Genomic DNA, 20,237 nt, shown 5'->3' with positions numbered 1-20,237 from the left:
TATCATTATTATTAATAAGATTATTATTATTATTATAATAGAGAATTGTAGCGATGGAGCAGTGGATATGACACTTGCCTTTGATTCCCACTGCGACACGTTTACTAATATGTCCCTGAGCAAGACACTTAACCCCTAGTTGCTCCAGAGGCGTGCAACCTCTAACTTATAAGTAAATTTTGATAAAAGCGTCAGATTAATGTTTACATTACATTCAGCTGACTCTTTAATCCAAAGCGACTTACAATTGCAATAGATGTCAGAGGTTGCACGCCTCTGTAGCAACTAGGGGTTAAGTGTCTTGCTCAGGAACACATTAGTGTCTCAGTGGATTCGAACCTCGAATCTCTCACACCAAAGGCATGTGTCTTATTCACTGTCATCGCCACATTTAAAAAGTAAATATTTATTTATTTATTCAAGGTGCTTGTTAGATGTACATTGCTGTGATTGGTGCAGAGAGAAAATATGTTTCTATGTTTTAACAGGTGCTATTTGAGGACAAAAAAACCCTCCTTGAGCTCCACTTCTATTCAGCAGTCCTTCCCATGCTGAAACATTACGTCCTGCTTTTTCAGTCCAAGGACCCAAAGGTTCATAAACTCCATGATGAGCAGGAGAAACTTGTCAGGGAGTTTTTATCTTGCTTCATCAAGCCAGAAAAATTAATTAACAGCAAAGGAAGGAATCTGTCTGGGCCAAAGATGAAGTTGCTTGACCTGACATCGACAGAGGCCCATCTCGCAGCACCTTTTGTTGGCTCTGAGGCCTCATCCCTCCTTGACCAACTAGGGAGGGAACACCCTGTGGTGAAGGCTTTCAAAACTAAGGTATGGAATGGCTTTATAGGTTTTAGGTAAAACATTGAAACATGTCATCGTAAGATGAGAATAGCCTGTGAAAGCGAATTAAACACTTATTTCCAACATGGTCCTCAATATTAGACACGACATAATGACATCACACCATAACTATACACATTTAATTCATTTAAAAGAAAAACACTTCCTAAGCAATTTATCTTGGAGCAGGCTCCACATATACAGTATGTCTTTACTTGTTTCTTAAACTATACTCTATTTATAAAAGGTAATCCAAGCCTACACCAGCTGTGCAGGTGACCTTCAAACAAAGCTACCTCTTGACAGTCCAACCCTAAGGACTCTGTCATGCTTGGACCCAGATGCACGGGGAAGCCATCACATTCTTCCTCATCTCCAGAAGTTGCCGAACATGTTTCCATATGTGAAGCTTAATGAACTGGAGAGAGCTGGATTTCAACATGAAATACACAGGTGTTTATAATTGTTGGAATACCATTTAAACAGATTCTTAATAAGTCCAATGTTTGATTATTTTGCTAGTAATTGTATAATGTAGCCTGTTCTTTGTAAGGAATTATTTTATTGTCAAATAATGAGCTTAAACTGTTGTTTCCCATCCTAGATATGCAAGTGACATGACACTACCTCAGATGACAGACGAGGCAAGAGTTGATTTATGGTGGAATGTTGTGAGAAAGACTCAGAGGTACCCAGCGCTCTGCAAGCTTGCACTGTCTGCACTATGTCCATTTCATGGTCCACAGGTGGAATCAGCATTCAGTGTAATGTCCAACATCCTGCAAGCCAAAGCTGCAAACCTAAGTGTTGAGACATATGAGTCCTATCAAGTGGTCAAATACAACCTGAAGGCCATGCAGGTGTCGGCCATTCAGCACTACTCCCGGAAGACAAAGGAGAGTCCTGTTAATGTACAGCTGTGCAGAAATATAAAACGATCGAGCCAAAGGTACAGAGCTCTGCTCAGAGATAAAGAAGAACTGAACAAAAGGCCTTATCACTCTGAGAAGCCAACGGCCGGCAAGAAAATGGCAAAAGATGCCATCGTGGCAGCAGCTGTGAGTGCCAGGCGCAAATTCCAAAAGAAACGTGTAGAGGCTCTAAAAAAGCTTGCCACAAAGGCTAAAGAGTCGTACAAAAATTGAGGCCTTCTTTTGACATGAAAATGTGCATGTTGCACATTTAGCTGTTAAAGTTGGGTAAAAATGCATCCACCAAATAATTTGTTATTTTTCATACTGTAAAAAAAAGTTGCACATTGCACATCTAACTATAAAATAAAATTTATTTTTTGTTCAAATAAGTTGTTTTGGGTCCTGCTTTACTGTCCATATTGATCCGCCACCAGTGTGATCGGCGGGGGGGGGGGGGGGGGGGGGGGGGGGTTCAGTATATTTTCCTGCTTTTTTGTCCTTAGCCAATCACATGCCTGATAAAGTTAAGATACAATTACATGAACCCTGGCTGTGAGACACAAGCATTGGCATTAGTGTTATAATTCAGTATGCAAGCACGTTTTCACTTCCTGGAGAGACTTTCCCTGCAAGCTAGGAGGCTGAATTTTGTATAATTTCATTCTAGTCTTTGAAGGCTGAAACTTCAGTATGTTTATCTCAAAGCAACACTCATGAATCAGCAGTTTAATTTAGAATCATTTAGAATAGTTTATCTGTGATTAACTAAATGGGCTCTTTTGTGTGAAGAATTAAACATACTTGACCACCAAGACCCACTTTTGAACTGCAGCATTTGGAAATATGTATCATATTTACAGAGTTTTGTATATGTTGCTGAAATGAATTTTCTTTCCCTTACGTGGAAAACTTATTTACAATATTTGGAAGATTTTATTCAGTAGGCAGTGATCATGTTGCGTGACTCTGGCATGCTGGGAGATTCAAATAAATATATGAATATAAATATTTTCCTGGAAAACATGTTGCTATGAGACATTTTAGAGCGTGTACTGCTGTTATATGCTTTTTGCCCATATTTGGTGAAAATTAGCAATTTTGCCTCTCGCAGTTCAAAATGCTTACGCTACGTCTGACACACAAGACTTTTTCCTTAAGTTGACTACGGAAGGCGATCGACCGGAAGCTAGATCATTTACTTTTAATTTACACCTAGGATGACTTGAGGGTGAGTAAATCATGGGCTAATTTTCATTTTTGGGCTAACTAACCCTTTAAAGCTGTAGATGCTATCATAAGATTCAACATGAACTAACCCTTTAAAGTTATAGATGCTATCATAAGATTCAGCATCTCAATCACACAGTGAACCCAGGGTTCGTACACAGACAATTTGCATAGCCATAGAATCAAAGTAACTAAATTGTTTTGAAAGCAGACATGAATCTTATGAAACAAGAGTTTCCAGGGCTGTTAAAGCGGAGCGTTATAGTCTGGACATTTTCCAACATTTCAACAGAGGCGATTTAAGGCCAGAATTAAAGCAGAGAAAAAGGCCTTTAGAAGCGAAAAAACTGGTGAATTGGCTAGAGAGAGAGAAACGATAAGCTGTGTTTGAAATGAGAGAGTCGGGCGTGGTGGAGAAAACTTTCAAACAGATAAAGAGAGAGAGTGGGAGAAGGTCATGTGGGTTTAGATTTTAGATTTAGGATATTAGATTTTCTACAGTTCAAGGAGTTTAGGTGAATGGCCCACGGCTGTGTTGATTCCCAGATTGCTTCCTGTGGTGCGGAGCCCCGATTCCTTCCCCTAGAGTTGCTCAATTCTTCCGTGGACAGTGGAGGAGCCTGGTGGAAACTATCATCCTCCGTTCTGAGCTGGTGGGGTGTAGCTCAGAGAAATCAGCCCCCTTCCAAACAACCAGGAGAAAAGTAGGAAAGAGCATACAGAGTAGGAGAAGATTTGGAAATGCATGACAGCATGCAGGAAAAAAGACTGAAATCAAAACAGTAAAGAGATTGCTTTCCCACCAACCTCCCCAAAGATGCAGAAATTCTCTGAACATCAAGCAGCGGGGTTGCTTGGGAGGGTGAGGTTCTGCTCGCGCACATGGCATTGTGGTCTGTTTACTAGATTCAACCACAATCCCTCTCAAATCCCCAATTTTAAACAGAGCCGTGGCGTTTTTATTGCCGATTTTAAAACTATCACGGCAAGTCGGCGGATGTAATCTCTCTCCAAAATGATGTGCTTTGCCAAATCCTGAACCTGATGCTTTTTTTCCCTACTCCGTGAGGTTTTTGTTTGTGTGTTTGTTGAAGAAAGAGTGGAATTCACCTCTTGGGAGTGAGGACGTCGAGTCTGGATCAGATCCATAATTTTTGGAAGTAGAGATTTCCTGTTTTAATGAGAATAAGTTTGCCACCTGCCCTTCTTATCCGGCTCACAATTAAAAAACATGTTTGACTTCCTCTAATCTCTACAGCAGCTGGCAGCTTTTTACGAGCATTGCCATAAAACTCCCCAGTCGAGAACTGCTGATTTAAAGGGGTCCTATTATGTGTTTTCACTTTTTCAACTTTAGTTAGTGTGTATTGTTCTCGTTGAGCATAAAAAAGATCTGCTAGGTTACAAAGCTCAAAGTCCACTCCAAAGGGAAATATTTGATTTAACAGAATTCACTTTCCAAGAACTACAATGAAAGACTTGTTTGGACTACAACATGTTTTCGTATGTTGTGAATTCATAATGTTACTTTATTTAAATAATGTCCACCCATGGAATATGCAAAAAAAAGGGGACGAGGCCTGGTTGAGCTGCATATTAATGAAGACAGTGTCAAAGAGATGCTGTTTTTTCCACCGTGTTTCCAAAACATTTGTTTGACCTTCCTAAGGCTGATGAGTGGCTAAAATGTATTTGAAACACTGTTCCTGAATATTATAACCCCAATGTTTATCTGTGCGCTACACATTTTGCTGAGAACAGCTTCCAAAACCATAAGGCTAAAAAAGCTTCTCCTGAAATGGAGCAGTTCCCACTTTGTCGGGACAATCTGTTTGTGGATCACAACTTGTAAGTATGTCTTATTATTCCTAGTTGTGTTTTCTATTAACAGTTCCAATTATACATTTTATGTTAGTGCTTCTATTGCTCTGCTCATTTGTAAGTCGCTTTGGATAAAACCGTCGTCTAAATGATTAAATGTAAACTAAGGGCAAAGCTTTGCCTCCACTTGCCTGCTAACCAACATTAGTGTTGATTAGGGTTGGGTACCGTTCACATTTTAACTGGTATCGGCACCGGTACCCAACGGTACCTTTTTCCCGGTACTTTTGGGATGTTTACATAAATAACTGTAAAGAACCTGTAAGTCATTTATAGAAGTGTTATTGACATTACGCCAGAGCTGCCCTGGTCTCTGTCTGCCATTGTCTGTGATGTTTGTATGCTGTAATATTTACTAGTAAATAGTAGGCAACTAGGTACTTAATAATATGTTTTTTTATGAATAAAATTATTTTTTCTTTTTAATTTCATTTCTATGAAAAGATTTCCCACAAATTATGTGTTATGTATTTTCTGGTAATCAAATGAAGACATAAGACTTTCTTTTTTTTTTAAGTCAAACAAAGTGCTGCACCACTGAGCTTTATATGGTTAAAATTAAAACATGAAGAAAAATTGTAATCTATAAAAAAAACTTTAAAAAATCAAGTTTTGATAATTTATTATTATTACATTAGTGTTAGTATTATTATTACATTGAGACGTATCTAAATTCTACTGTACAACAGTAATTTATTTGTCAAGTTAGCCAAACTATTATTTTGACGGGTTTCTGTGTTTATGATTTGACGGTAGTTTTTCTCAATTGAAACGGTAAAATGCTCATGAAGTGACTCAGTGGCTCTGGAGATGACGTTCATGCGTTCATGTCCTCTTATGAGAGGCAGAGATGGAAACATGCGACAGTCACACACGATTCTGTGTGTGTGTGTGTGTGTGTGTGTGTGTGTGTGTGTGTGTGTGTGTGTGTGTGTGTGTGTGTGTGTGTGTGTGTGTGTGTGTGTGTGTGTGTGTGTGTGTGTGTGTGTGTGTGTGTGTGTGTGTGTGTGTGTGTGTGTGTGTGTGTGTGTGTGTGTGTGTGTGTGTGTGTGAGAGAGGTAAACCCATAGACTGTAAACCACGCGCGCATCTATGCATTCATTCGCACAGAGACACGCATGAATCGTATTTAAATGGTCTTTTTGCGGTTTAATATTCACAGAAACTAGTCTATATCACCAGATGCGTTCTCAGGTACCGAAATTTGGTACCGATTGATTTAATGTGAATCGGTACTCGGTAGTACAGACGTAATTCGGTCGGTGCCCTTAAAAGTACAGAGTCTGGTACCCAACCCTAGTGTTGATACAATGTTTACTGTAGCTTTTGTAAGACTAGGAAAATTAACCTTGGTTTTGTGATCGATCGCTGTTTGCATTACCGACAAATATCACAATTAAACTTTGTATCTAAAATGTGTAAGAAAATGACACAAAAACACACCAATCTGAAACGTCCTGTGAAATCCGTGCTTGATGAGTCCGTGCTTTAAATCCATTCTGCAATATCCTCTTGTTTGTTAAGTCTGAATCAGACTTGAATTGGTTTGAAATTGACGCCATCCTTAATATTTACACCTGAGCAGATGAAACTCAGGGGCGTGACATTTCCCTCATAACATACTGGGCCAGCTAACCAGGGGGGCTTCATCGAAAAAGGAAATAATCTGCGCATTTGGGCCAGACTGGGGAGAGAGGTGCTGCAATGTAAAATATGTGAAAAATAATGTTTTTTGAACAATCAAGCATGAAAGCATATTCTCGTACACCCCAAAAAAAAAACAAGACTTAGAAAAAGGGCATAATAGGACCCCTTTAAAAGCGGTTAAAGGGATAGTTCACCAAAAATTTTAATTAGCCCATGATTTACTCACCTTCAAGTCATCCTAGGTGTATATGACATTCCTCTTTCAGACGAATACAATCGGAGTTATGTTAAAAAATCATTATAATGGCAGTGAATGGCTGATTTGTTTTGAAGTCCATAAAAGTGCATCTATCAGCTCCTGGGGGTTAATAAAGCCTTTCTGAAGCGAATCGATGCGTTTGTGTTAAAAAAATATCCATATTTAAAACTTTCTAAACTAAAATATCTACCTTCCTGCAGACTCGACTTGTGGCAAAAGAGTAACCGCTGACGCGATGTAGGAGTTGCGTAAGCTTGGATGCCTGTCACAACAAATAGGGCTGTGCAACAAACTCAAGCCCCTCTTCTCTTATATCGAATTCCTCCGGCATTTCTCTTTAAAAATCCTCATTTTAGACTTCTAATTCATGACCAGTGTTTTGTTTTGCTGTATTCTGTGTTTCTGCGGTCTACAATACGTCATGCGTCAGGTCAGGGGTTACTCTTTCGCCGTAAATCGATTCGTACAGCCGTCTGTCGGAAGCTAGTTATTTTAGTTTATAAAGTTTTAAACATGGATATTTTTCTCACACAAATGCATCGCTTCAGAAGGCCTTTATTAACCCCCCGGAATCGTGTGGAAATCTTTTATGATGGATAGATGCACTTTTTTATTGCCTGACAAGCCTGACCCACATCAAGATGTTGGGTCTGGGAACACACCATTGGCAGGGCTCAATCCGAGGGGCGGGATAAACGGTTGTCTTTCAAATTCCCTCTGCACGCAATAGGATAGCACTACAACCAACCAGAGCAATGAAGAAGGTGAAGCAGAGCTAGTTGATAGATTAAACTTTCGCCGTATCCGGTCGGCAAAACTCCGAACACATCTTCCTTTTTTAAGAATGACTTCAGTGCCGTTCTTTGTTCTTTTCTCAAAGAAAAGCTTAACTCCAAGTCTTCCAGAGTCGCGGCCAAAGCCGATTCGAAAGACCGCTGTTAGCCAGCTTCTTTGTTTACAAGTAACAAGTGGAACAGCCGCAACTCTGCCGTCATTATGTTAAGCCCGCCCACCGACTCTGTACACGATGTGATTGGCCTGACCAGAGTTTGGTTTTTCCAGCTCGCAAGCCAACGGAGAGTTGCTAGACGACCCTGGCTGCAAATTAGATTTGCTGCCGCTAGGGTGCGTCTGGATTTCAAGGCTAGCACTTTTATGGACTTCAAAACAAATCAGCCATTCACTGCCATTATAATGCTTGGATTAGCCAGGACATTTTTTTAATATAACTCCGATTATATTCATCTGAAAGAAGAATGTCATACACATCTAGGATGACTTGAGGGTGAGTAAAATCATGGGCTAATTTTCCTTTTTGGATGAACTATCCCTTTAATGTATTGTAACTCTCTGTGGGCACATATATTCATCTAGTCATCATAAAATGTTCTTTATTGCATAATGGGGGTTGTTTTCCATAGTTTGATGGTTGTTTTAACCTCTTCAGCAGCGGTCAAATGTCAGAAATAATTGTTCAGTTGGAGCATTTCACAGGATCACTGAAGCGATTAAATGATTCACCATTCGTAGTATTGGTTCTGATTCATTTATTCATGCTAATTGTTGGAGACAGTTAGCTTCTGCCACTTTTATTTTTATTTATTTAGTTTGTTTGTTTTTTTATTTTGACCCTGACCTTCAGGGCTTCATATGACCAATAGAATGCTAATTGTAATCCAAAATATTGCAGAAATATGTGTTATGAGTTCGCCTTCCAGGCATTGAAAATGTATGCAGAAATTATGCAGACATTTTTTTCTGTTTTGTTATAATAGACCCAACATAAAATATATGATATTAATGTAAGAAAAGGCACTTCATTTTTTCCCATTTTGCCCTTAAGGACTTTTCTGTTCAGATCTATGCATTCATTTTCAGCACACATGCTTAGCTGAAATTTGTTCAAAAAAGTTCACAGTTCGCACTTACCAAGCTGAAGTGTTACTTCATTTACATGGTGCTATATTTTAACTGCACATTATGTCGCTTACATTTGGGACTTTTGATAATAAGATTGTTGTATTTTAATTAGATTTTCTCTTCCCATAATGCCGAAGTTTAGAGTGAGTGGTCTCCCCGGCTTCTCTCCTCACCGTGTGGAGCCTGCTCACTGGTCTGGCTGTGAACACACACACACACATACCCACTAACACGGCTCCGATAGGGGGTAAATTATGTTGTAGCTAATGATTACGTTAGCTAGCGGGGGGGCGTGGAGGATTGCCTGAGGGTCTCCACAGGAAGAGAAGGGTGAGATATGTTCCTTAGACACAAACTCTTGACTAAAGACTCAGATGGATTAGCCATTATAATTATAAATGTCCTTGTGACACGTAAAATATACTTACTGACAATCATCGCTTCAACTCTCTCTGCCAATTTCCTGTGACATGAATCAGTGTGTGGTGCAAAAGAATTCAGGCACTTGCAGGGGCCTTGATCCACTAAACATTGGGACACTGACGATTCAATTACGTGTAACAGGATTACAGGTATTTATCATCAAAATTGCTGCATAACTCATGACTAATATACTTCTGGTTTGAGAAAGTATATTTGTTTAGCATTTGTTAAACATCATAAATCTAACAAATTTGCTAAGTTGCTTTATTATTATTATTATTTTTCATTGTTTTATGATTGATATTAAAAATACAGTAAAGAAAAGTAATACTGTGAAATATTACAGTTTAAAATTAGTTTTCTATTTGAACATATTTTAAAATGTAATTTATTTCTGTGATGGCAAAGCTGAGCTATTACTCCAGCCTTCAGTGTCACAAGATCCTTCAGAAATCATTCTAATATGCTGGTTCTCAATTTTTAATATATGTATAATTGTATATTATGCAGTGTATTTTTCTGTTTCCTGCATTTTCTCATTGATTAGAGGTTTCTCATGACTGCAAATGTGCTTGTGTCTCACCTCAGAGATGTGTAGAGATCCATCTTGTGAGTCATTTGTCTGGTGGCTTCCCTCTCGTTCTGAGCTGTTACTCAACAGCACAGCCATCCATCACATCTCATGCGTTTATCATTATCCAACCAACCATCTGTCCCTGAGCTACTCCTGATGAGAGAGAGAGAGAGAGAGAGAGAATAAGAGAGAGATAAATGTCACAAGACCAAAGAGCGTTTCACTAGAGTCACCATACTGTTCCTTGATCATGTTTCGTATCAGATATAAGATCAAATTGAACTCGGACGAGCTGCAATATGGGGGTCACGGGAGGCTTGTGCAGGACACTGAGTTCTTCACAGAGCCAATGCCTTTCAATAGCAGAGCCCAGTCATTTCTGGTGAGTTTCATCTCAACTACACCTTTCCGCTCTTAACCATTGACAAAAATGTTGTGTAATGTAGCGAGTAACAATCTGGTCGGGTCCATGACTTCAAGTTTGCCCTTTAACAAAGAGCTCAATCCATAGATGTCATTCCACCATTCAGTACTTGGCCCCTATTGTATCAGTTAGTTTTCTTATTAGTGGCCAAGCACGGAAGGGGCGTTGGCACCTATTGTAATTGTTGGCCTTTTTCTTCTTCTTCCACTCTTGAAACTATGGCAGCCCGTAGAATCGGATGATAAAAAATTTGGTACACAGATAGAGGACAGTCTGAAATGTCACTATAGCATATTTGGAGTCTCTAATTCAATCCCTCTAGCCCCACCAACCTTCAAAAGTTGCACTCATGTTGACGCCAATAAGATTTGAGCCGTAAGGGCTAGAAACAAAAATGTTCTTCTGATTCCTTGGCTCAAGACGATTTGATTAAACCCTATGACATGAAAATTTTTCCGCCAAAAAATTGGAATGGAATTGAAGTTGATTCATCAAATTGTTTTCAAATAGCATGCAAATAAATTTTAACATAGCCTTTGCGAAAATATATGCCAGGCTATTTCTCTTTACCACTTTAGCGTATTCAGACCAAACATGGTACATGTCATCCCAAGCATGACTTAAGGCTACATGCAGTGTTTTGGCACAGCGCCACCTACTGGTCAGGAGATATGAAAAATGGCTCTTTTTGTTAATAACTTCTGAACGGTTATTATCAATTCAGCCATTATGTCCATCGGCCATTTTGGGCGTCGGCCATCTTTGAATTTTGTAGTTAAATGCTGTATTTTATGAACGCATTAGTGTATCGTTACGAAACTCGGTATGGGTCATCAGCACAATGCCCTGAAGGAGCCTCAGAAGTTTCAAGCCACCTTGTGGTAAAATCAACTTCTAACTTTCAATTTGGTTCTTATTTTCACGGGAGTCGTCTCCTTATAGATTCCTGAATCCTTGCCGAGTCCAATGATACTAACATGCTAGGTTTCGCCTTATGGTTTGTGCAACATTTTGATTTAGCGTTTAAACAACTTTTGCAAATATCTTTATATTTATCTTTACCATAGGAAAATCGGAGTCATAGCAGGTTGCCTGAAAGTTAATGGCCAAATGTCAAAATGTTTATGGTAAGTGGCAAAAATGCAATCAAAGTTGGCTGTGGGTTATTTTTTATGTGCTCATAAATATAAATGTCTATAACTCCTAAACAAAATAAGATATTTTCACCCAATTTGACATGCTTATATATGGGGGCACTCATGCATGAAATTGGCTCTAACTACTGTACCATTGGTCTGATTGACTTCAAAATTGTACAGTGTATTTGTCTCAGTTGCTATCATAGTCCATAATGCTTTGGTGTACCTTGAAAAACATTTCATTTTAATTACAAAATGACAAAAAAAAGATCCAAAGCTGTAACTGCAATGATTTTGCATATTGCTATATTTTACTTATTTTTGCAGTCGGTCTGCTGCTAGCTTCCTTGTTTGCTTGGTCAAGCAGGAGTCCTCATTTTGTTTGTGTTACAATGAGAGGCGATCTTACACTGGAATTTGTTATCAGACCAACTTAGTGGTCTAGTTAAACCACAAAACAAAAATGCCAACAAATGTGTCCATTCTACTAAACCAAGTCGTCAAAGCAAAGATGTACTTGACAAATAATTCAATGTGCAGATTGTGGATCAATGCATTTATCCTCTAATCCACAAAACCATAAAGCAAATAGTGGCAGATGTAGAAGTTATATAAATTAAATATCAATGCATTTAAATTGGTCAGCAAGATTGGTTTCTACCTTAAATCACCTTGTTATAAAGACATGCGTCAACTTAATTCACTGTTCTCATTAACTGATCTCATGAACAGTGTGGGGTTTTTTTTAATGAACACTGGCTCATCTGAGTTTGGGCACTGGCTCATCTGAGAAAGATTTTGGCTTTTACAGTATCCATTTTATCGCCTTGTGTGCTGGAATGAACAATGAGCCATAAAAGTCTTGTTTTTATATGTGCCGTTTAAAATGGATCCTTGTTGTCTCTTGTGTCCATAGCTCTGAATTAAAGCACACTGGATGTGTTGTAAACAGAGCCTTGGTTCAGACCCTTGTGAAATGCTACAGTTAGCTGTATAAAAACACTACCTGAATAACTCAAAACAGCATTGCTTCTAAAGAGGTGAGCACACTAGTAGTATTTCATTATGCAATAGTAATCTTCAGAGAGTATGGCATTTATTGAAAAATACAGCTTTAAGGTAAGAGCAAGAGATTGAATAAATCATGATCTCATTTCGGCTTCATTACAGCTAGTTGAATTTTATGACAATCCACTTTATATAGTCTATGAAGTCTGAACTCTGAAGGTGAGCACTGCTGCCCTTCCCATAAATCAGCGGAAGAGCGGCCAAAACTAATTCTGGTTTGAGGTATATAAGCTCTTTATGCAGTGTGAAGGTTCTTCGTGTTATGCAAATGTTATTCTTGCTATGTTAAGGTTGTTTTGGAGAGTTTGAGTTCTTTGTGCCGTGTAACTGTCATATTGTGTAATATTTTGTCTCCATGCCATGTACAGGTTCCTTATTCTGTGTAAGCTTCCTTAACGCAGTGTAACAGTTTCTTTACAGAGTTCTAAAGTGTTTTGTGTACTGTAGAGTTTATTTGTGTAGTGTAAAGATTTTAGCATTCAGTGTGTTTTCTTCTGTGTAAATGTTCTGCATAAAAAAATTCCAGTATAAAGAGTTAATTGTTTGTCTAGTGTGCAGTGTAATGGTTCTTCTTTCAGAGTAAAGGTTCCTTGTAGTGTAAAGGTTCTACACAAGCTTTTTCTTAGTGTAAAGCAGTGTAAAGAATTCTTCATGTAGTATACAGTACATGTTCTTAGTATATTTGTGCATTCTGAAGGATCTTCTTGCTGTGTAATTTCTTTAGTACTTTATGCAGTTTAAAGTTTATTAGCAGAGTTCTACAAGTTTATTGTGCAGTGTAACAGCATGGCCACACCAGACGTGAGCAATGCAACACAACGTAACAAAAGCAAAGATAAGTAATTATCAGTGATGCTGTCTACACTGGATGCAGAGCGGTAAATTGTGAAGACAAATTCCCGTTAGTAAACGGATGCCACCAACCTGAAGTGGGCAATCCACCCAATTTTTATGGACAGAATTTCTAGGCGCAGCTAAGGGCCGGAGAACGTCCGGTTTGGGGACCATGCGATTTCGTCGCTGCTTTTTGCAGATGATGTTGACGTGTTGGCTTCCACAGACCAGGGGCCTAATTTATAAACGTTGCGTACGCACAAAAAAAGGTGTACGCCGCTCTCTACGCAATGATTGGTATTTATAAAAAGCTAATTTGACGGGAAAATGTGCGGTCCTTCACGCAAGCTCTGACCCAGGCGTACGCACAAAAACGGGTGAAATGAGAAATGGCGACACCGTCGGCAGATGGAAGAAACACGTGAAAGTGTGTGAAACTGTAGACCGTTGTGTAAAAGAAATGGCAATACTGCCTCTCATAAATAATGATGACTTCACAAAGCAAGTCTTACAATTAACAGCCTACACGAACACCCGTTTGATCAATCTGCAGTGTAAAACAAACAAAATCAAACTAAAATTACAACAGAAATGCAAATTTACACATTTTGCAAAAAGAAAAGTGAAATGTTCTGCAATAATATTGGCATGTTAAGCAATTCATCCTCATAAATAATATGGTAAACAGAACGAAATAATGTGCAAAACTGATATTCTCGTCAATGTGTCCGTCTGGCGGAGCAGATATAGATGCAATTAGATAAGATAGATAGATTTTTTAAGTAGATTCAACTTGTCTGGGCTCACAGTGTAGATTAATTACTCTATATGTCATTAGCAATAACCAATGTTATGTAAAAAAAAAAATAATAATACAGGACAGCAGTGAAGACAGCAAGACAATGAACCAAAGCACACAAATAAATCAAGTAAAGCATACAGTTTACATACCAAAATAAATTTTTCCACCCTGCACTGTGAATGATTTTTTAAATGGCTATTAATCATAAATGTGAAAAGTACAAGTTTGTGTGTTTATAGTTAAGTCAGATTGTGTTTTTCTGTAATTGTCATTTAAATTGAGCTCACACCACATTTTATGAATTATCAATGCAGATTTTCAAGAGGTGGTTTCCTGGACAGGGTTTAAATTATGCCAAGAATAGGCCTTAATCTAGTTAATCGTGAGTTAAAAAATTGTTGCCTGGAACAAAGATTAAGCACAGATTACTAACACCTGGACTATGAGTCCTGAACTAAAATAAACTGGATTCATTTACAGTTTTATCTAATTGCTTACACACAATTTCTGAAAATATGGCTCCATTTCTTGTAACTCTACACACAAAACACACAAAACATCAGACATCTCTTGCAAAAGCAACACTTTGTGCAAAACTATTTTAACTCTTCCAAAAATGTTGTTTTTGCATATATCTAACTACACACAAATATGCACAACTGAAGAATTTACAGTTGAACTGAAATCAACTGAACTGAATCAACACTGAAGTCACTTGAGCTGAATATTGACATTATATTGGCTTGTTAGAGCCTGTTTACAGCAGAATTTGTTTTGAACTTGTTACTGAAGCTGCTATGAAAAAATATATTTTGTTGTATGCATATTCTTTCTTTCTCAAACCTTAGTTTTGATTTCTAAGTGATCAATTTATGTATAAGTGTTTTCACACATGATCATTGGCTGTATGGGTCCTCAGTAAATTAATGTGGCATTTAAATGGCAAAAGTCATTCTTGTCTCTATAACTTATGGCTTCCTAAAGACACGTTTATGGGTAAATAAAATATTAATAATATAAATAAAATGAATATCAAAACATATTTTAAATATAATGAAGTCATTTTATTATAGCACTCATCAGATGTTCCTGGAAACAAAACAGAGACAGAACAGTATAAACAAACTATACAACAAACTAAACACCAAATTACAAAAACATTATTATGTGAAAGTGAATAAAGTTGTGTGTGTGTGTGTGTGTTTTCAGTTATACATATGTGCTGTGTAAATTAGCCTATACTTTTAGAAATTATATATAGCCTAACTTTAAAAAACCAACAATAACCCATATAGATAAATTATAATAATTGTATAATATTAAGGATTTACTTAATATACATTGCAACATTAGGCTACTTTACTCTAGCACAGTAGTCAGTTAAGCAATTAATTAATATCTTATATTAATATGTATGTAGCCTAGGCTACATCTAAAGGTAAATCTGCTTTAAAAAAAAAAATTACACTTCGACATGTACAGAATGTGCGCGTTAAGAAACACGTTCAAATGTGTCTTCTTAACATGTTAAAACTGTGCATCGACTGTGTGTATGCCTGTTACACGACCAGAATGTGCGTGTCTACACATACAAAAGAAACACGTAAAAAATTGCTGCGTTGACGCGGAAAACAGGGCGTGTTGAAACGGTCTTAAGTCACGCGTTTCGTATAAAGAGATTTGGCCCCGGGCGCGTTCCATATTAGAGCCCTAGTCCAATGACGTGCAAGGTCGAGGTCATGGCCATGACGCGTAGAAGACGAGCATTAAGCTTTTTTGTTTTTTTACATTTCCTATGTTTTTTGCTGCTTTCCTTTTTCGCGATCAACAATGACAGGACACCGTCTTCAACTCAATCTCTGCATGGACGCGACAAACTTTTTGGACTCATTTTCAGGAGGCTGTCTTCGTCTTCACAACTCTGAGGCAAACTGCAGGCGCTATGAACCAGAGCATGGGTAATGTAACGTTACGATTTAAAGAATATGCTTTTATTCAGCTGTATAAGGAAATGGATGCGTTAATAGATCCGAGCTTAAAACTGTACATTTTGTTTACACAGACTATCCTCGCCTCATAACGAAGCCGTGAGCTCTTATCTGCTTGGAGCGATTTCCGCGAGTCCAGATTTAACCACTGATCAAGACGACATTGTGTGTAACTTAAGTATAACTTCTGTTTTTCTCATCCCTTGTTTAATTTTACCGTGACTGTTTTTATTAATACCAGTCTCATGTAATTGTTTTCCAGCTGCCTGAGGAGACGTATTATGAATCGACACGCCGGAGCTTCAGATACAAACAACCTGAACTTACATCGCAGGCGGAAACTGCGAAGTTTAGCTCGGAGTCGATCAAGAAGAAAAAGGGTAAGATTTATTATATTAGATCCGTTTTTTGTCAATGTGAGTATTTTTCAGGTTGCTTATTGTCTTTATGGATTGTATTACAGTTGCTGGAAGCGAGAGTGTGCTGGATGAGGTGGACATTTGGAAGTCCGCGACCATTGAACTCATATCTGACGAGGAAGACGGCTTTGTTGACGGGGTGTCTGGATGGATTGTGCGGCCACCACCCTCTCGCAGCCTGGAGCTCGACGAACTTTACATTACATTTCGAGACATTACTGCTGCACTGTACATAGTTGTGTGTTTAACAATAAAGCTCTTTCTTTGAGTAAACCGCTGTGTTTTATAAATTAAGCCCTTTCTTTGAATGAACAGCTGTATGCTTATAAATGAAGCCCCTTGTTTGAATAAACGGCACGGTCCGTATAATTTTCCCATATATTCCTTGATGGTATGAATACTTCATAGCACAATAACATTAATATAAAACAAATTATTACAACAAAAATTATATATTTATTATTATTATTGGGGTTTACATTTATAATGAGCCAGGGGGACCAATAATGATTGGTTTGCAGTGATCTGCCAACCAATCACGAGGGATTTTTCTTTTTTAAATGTAGTGGCTTCAGCCAATAGTGAGTGAGTAAATTCAAGTCTGGCCGTTGACTCTCTGGTTTCGCTGCTATTCATATGCAAATTAGAGGCGTCGCACCTCCGCGGGCTCTCTCAGCGGGGGGCTCTCCACCTACGTCATGGTTCGTTTACGACAATTTGTGGCACAGACGAACGCGACGTTCGCTGCCTCTAAATTGTCGAAAACTGCCGAAAATTAGGGAGATTTCCGGGAGTATACAGGCGTTTACGGGGTCGAAAATCCCACTTTTCATGCAGTGTAATGCCCACACTGTGCCCCCCAAAACAACATTTTTATCCTCTTTTCCACCTCGCCAACGATAACTTCTACTTCACATTGAGTGCAGTTAAGTTTTTTTTTATTTCCTCTCTGTGTTTGCCATGATTTCGCAATCGATGAATATTAACTTGTGAGTGTTTCACAGACTATTTATGGGCAACTATGGGCGTGACATGAAGCCGCAAAAGCTGCACTACATTTAGAATTGTTTGTGATTTATTAAGGGAAAACTGCGTAGGATGTGCGTGCGCACGGTTTTATAAATCCACATATTTCTGTGCGTACGCACGTCCTATGTTTCATCCGTACACCACTTTTGACGCAAATCCTACGCAAAGTTTTATAAATGAGGCCCCAGGACCTTCAGCGTGCACTGGGACGTTTTGCAGCCGAGTATGAAGCGGCTGGGATGAGAATCAGCACCTCCAAGTCTTAGGCCATGGTTCTCAGTCGGAAAAGGGTGGATTGCCCACTTCAGGTTGGTGGAGAGTTCCTGCCTCAGGTGGAGGAGTTCAGGTATCTCTGGGTCTTTTTCACGATTGAGGGAAGGATGGAATGGGAGATTGACTGACGGATCGGTGCAGCTTCTGCAGTAATGCGGTCGATTTACCGGTATGTCGTGGTGAAGAAGGAGCTGAGCTGTAAGGCGAATCGCTCAATTTACCGGACGATCTACGTTCCTACTCTCACCTATAGTCATGAGCTGTGGGTCACGACCGAAAGGACAAGATCCCGGATACAGGCGGCCGAAATAAGTTTTCTCTGTAGGGTGGCTGGGCGCTCCCTTAGAGATAGGGTGAGAAGCTCGGTCACTCGGGAGGAGCTCAGAGTTGAGCCGTTGCTCCTCCACATGGAGAGGAGCCAGCTGAGGTGGCTCGGGTATCTATATCGGATGCTTCCTGGACGTCTTCCCAGGGAGGTGTTCCAGGCACGTCCCACCGGGAGGAGGCCCCGGGGAAGACCAAGGACACGCTGGAGGGATTATGTCTCCCGGCTGGCCTGGGAACGCCTCGGGGTTCCCCCGGAAGAGCTGGAGGAAGTGGCTAGGGAGAGGGAAGTCTGGGCGTCTCTGCTTAGACTGTTGTCCCCGCGACCCGGCCCCGGATAAGCGGAAGATAATGGATGGATGGATGGATAAACTTGTCAAAGAACAAATGGATTTGTAATGGTCGCTTTGTCACGTTCAGTGTATACATGTACTTAGTGCAAAGGTTCTTTGTGGTGTGTAAAGGTTCTGCATCCAATGTATCTTCTTTATGTAGTGTGAAGGTTCTTCTTGCTGTGTAGAGTGTTTTGGAGAGTTTAAATTATCTGTGCAATGTAAAGGTTATTTTGTGTGCAGTTTAAAGTTTTCTATTACATGTATACACAGGACGTGACCGTTGACGCGACGCACCGCGCCACGACAGCTAGAAGCTGTCTACACTGGACACAACAAAGCGACCGTTTCAAATCAATTTGTTCTTCCTATGAGAAGTATCGCGAGTGCTTGGGGTACATCATAAGTAGAACAAGGTATCAGTTTACTGGGATTTGTTGTTGCACCGCGCCGCATCCAGTGTAGACAACATTACTGATTAAAATTGGTTATTTTGTCTTTTGTCGCATCGTGCTGCTAGCATCCGGTGTAGACACGGTGTAAGTAAAAAGATCTTGGTCATATGAATGTTAAGGTTTGTCATGGAGTGTAAAGTTTTAAAAGTTTAAACAGTGTGAAGTTTCTTTGTGCATTCCAATGTATCTTAATGTAGTGTGAGGTTTCCTTATGCAGTGTAGTGTTTTGTGCTTTTGTGTCTTAGTGTAGTATAAAGGTTGTTCATATAGTGTTAAAGTATGGCATGTGCAGTGTATTTCCATTATACAATCTACTTGCTGATTTACTGATCCAACGGTGTGTATGGAGTCATTTGAGTGTGCAGCGCTTGTATGGATACAGCATGTGACCCCAAATACAACTCTGGAGATAGAGATGAACCCTGGGGGAAGTTTTAGGCTGAACTTCAAAATGTTCCCCATACCTGATTTATTTTCAGAGTTCTCAATCTGTCTCTATCTTTTCCTCTTTCTCTCCCTTTTCTCCACTGCCAGTAACTGCCCATTCAGTCATTTCCCCAGGCTGTTTCCTGATGGAGCGCTGGGTCCAGGGAATAAGGTAGGCCTGTAACGAACAGTTGAAAGAGCCGTCTCCAATCAGTTAGCCTGTGAAAGCCTAGGTAACTTTCTGTTTGTGCTATAAGCTTTCTGTTTAGCTCTCCTTCTCTCTCACTTTCTCTTGGGGAGGTCCATAAACACACCCCCTTGGTTTCATATTGCTATTGATCTTTGGCTGCCCCTTATTTATAGACTGATAAATGTATCATTTGTTTTCTCTGCTCTAGAAAGGAAACTCAGCCTATTAGTTTTTCAACGTCTTCCTCATATTTATCCTTTTTATGGTCTGCCTCGCCTTCCTTTTCATGGTCGACTGGGTAGGCAGCTTAATAAGGGTATACAGATGAATAAAAAAGATGGATGAATAGGAGAATGGTGAAACAAACATTTTCAATATAATCATACTTTCTTAGCTATTTTAGATCCTGATAAAACTTGTATAGATTGATGAATGAATGAAACGTGGGTCATCCAATGTAGGAGAAACAATTAGCAATTGTAACCTACAAATGTTTTACATTTTCATTCATAACTTTCAAGTTGCTACACATTTACCTGCCATTGTTTGGTATAAAACATGTATTTATTAATACACATATAATGGAAAAGATTAGGCAGTAACACTTTACAATAAGGTTTCATTTGTTAACTACATTAGTTAACATGAATTAACAATGAACAAAACTTACAGCATTTTGTTAATGTTAATCAATAGATTTTTAAGATCAAAAGTTGTGTTTACTAACATTAGTTAGTGCACTGTGAACTTACATGTCACATATTGGTGGCTGCAAAGATCGCACGGAATTCAGTAATAAAGTATTTAGTTGGAAACGGGAGAATACAGGAATCAAACTCATATGTGA

The 20,237-nt window shown here is 39.0% G+C and overlaps 1 protein-coding gene across 1 annotated transcript in view; it reads left to right on the top strand.

Moving 5' to 3' along the window:
• The window catches only part of gbe1a (glucan (1,4-alpha-), branching enzyme 1a), a gene marked incomplete at both ends in the record, with an annotated part of 227,583 nt that overhangs the window by 184,886 nt on the left and 22,460 nt on the right, over nucleotides 1-20,237 (top strand). Inside the window, one exon of the mRNA XM_079805237.1 lies at nucleotides 9,952-10,069. Coding sequence (XP_079661363.1) covers nucleotides 9,952-10,069 — 118 coding nt within the window. The remainder of the gene's footprint in view (nucleotides 1-9,951; nucleotides 10,070-20,237) is intronic.

This window comes from Gobio gobio, assembly GCF_949357685.1.
Source record: "Gobio gobio genome assembly, chromosome: 22".
Classification (NCBI taxonomy): Eukaryota; Metazoa; Chordata; class Actinopteri; order Cypriniformes; family Gobionidae; genus Gobio; species Gobio gobio.
This window is presented reverse-complemented; position numbering and strand designations above follow the sequence as displayed.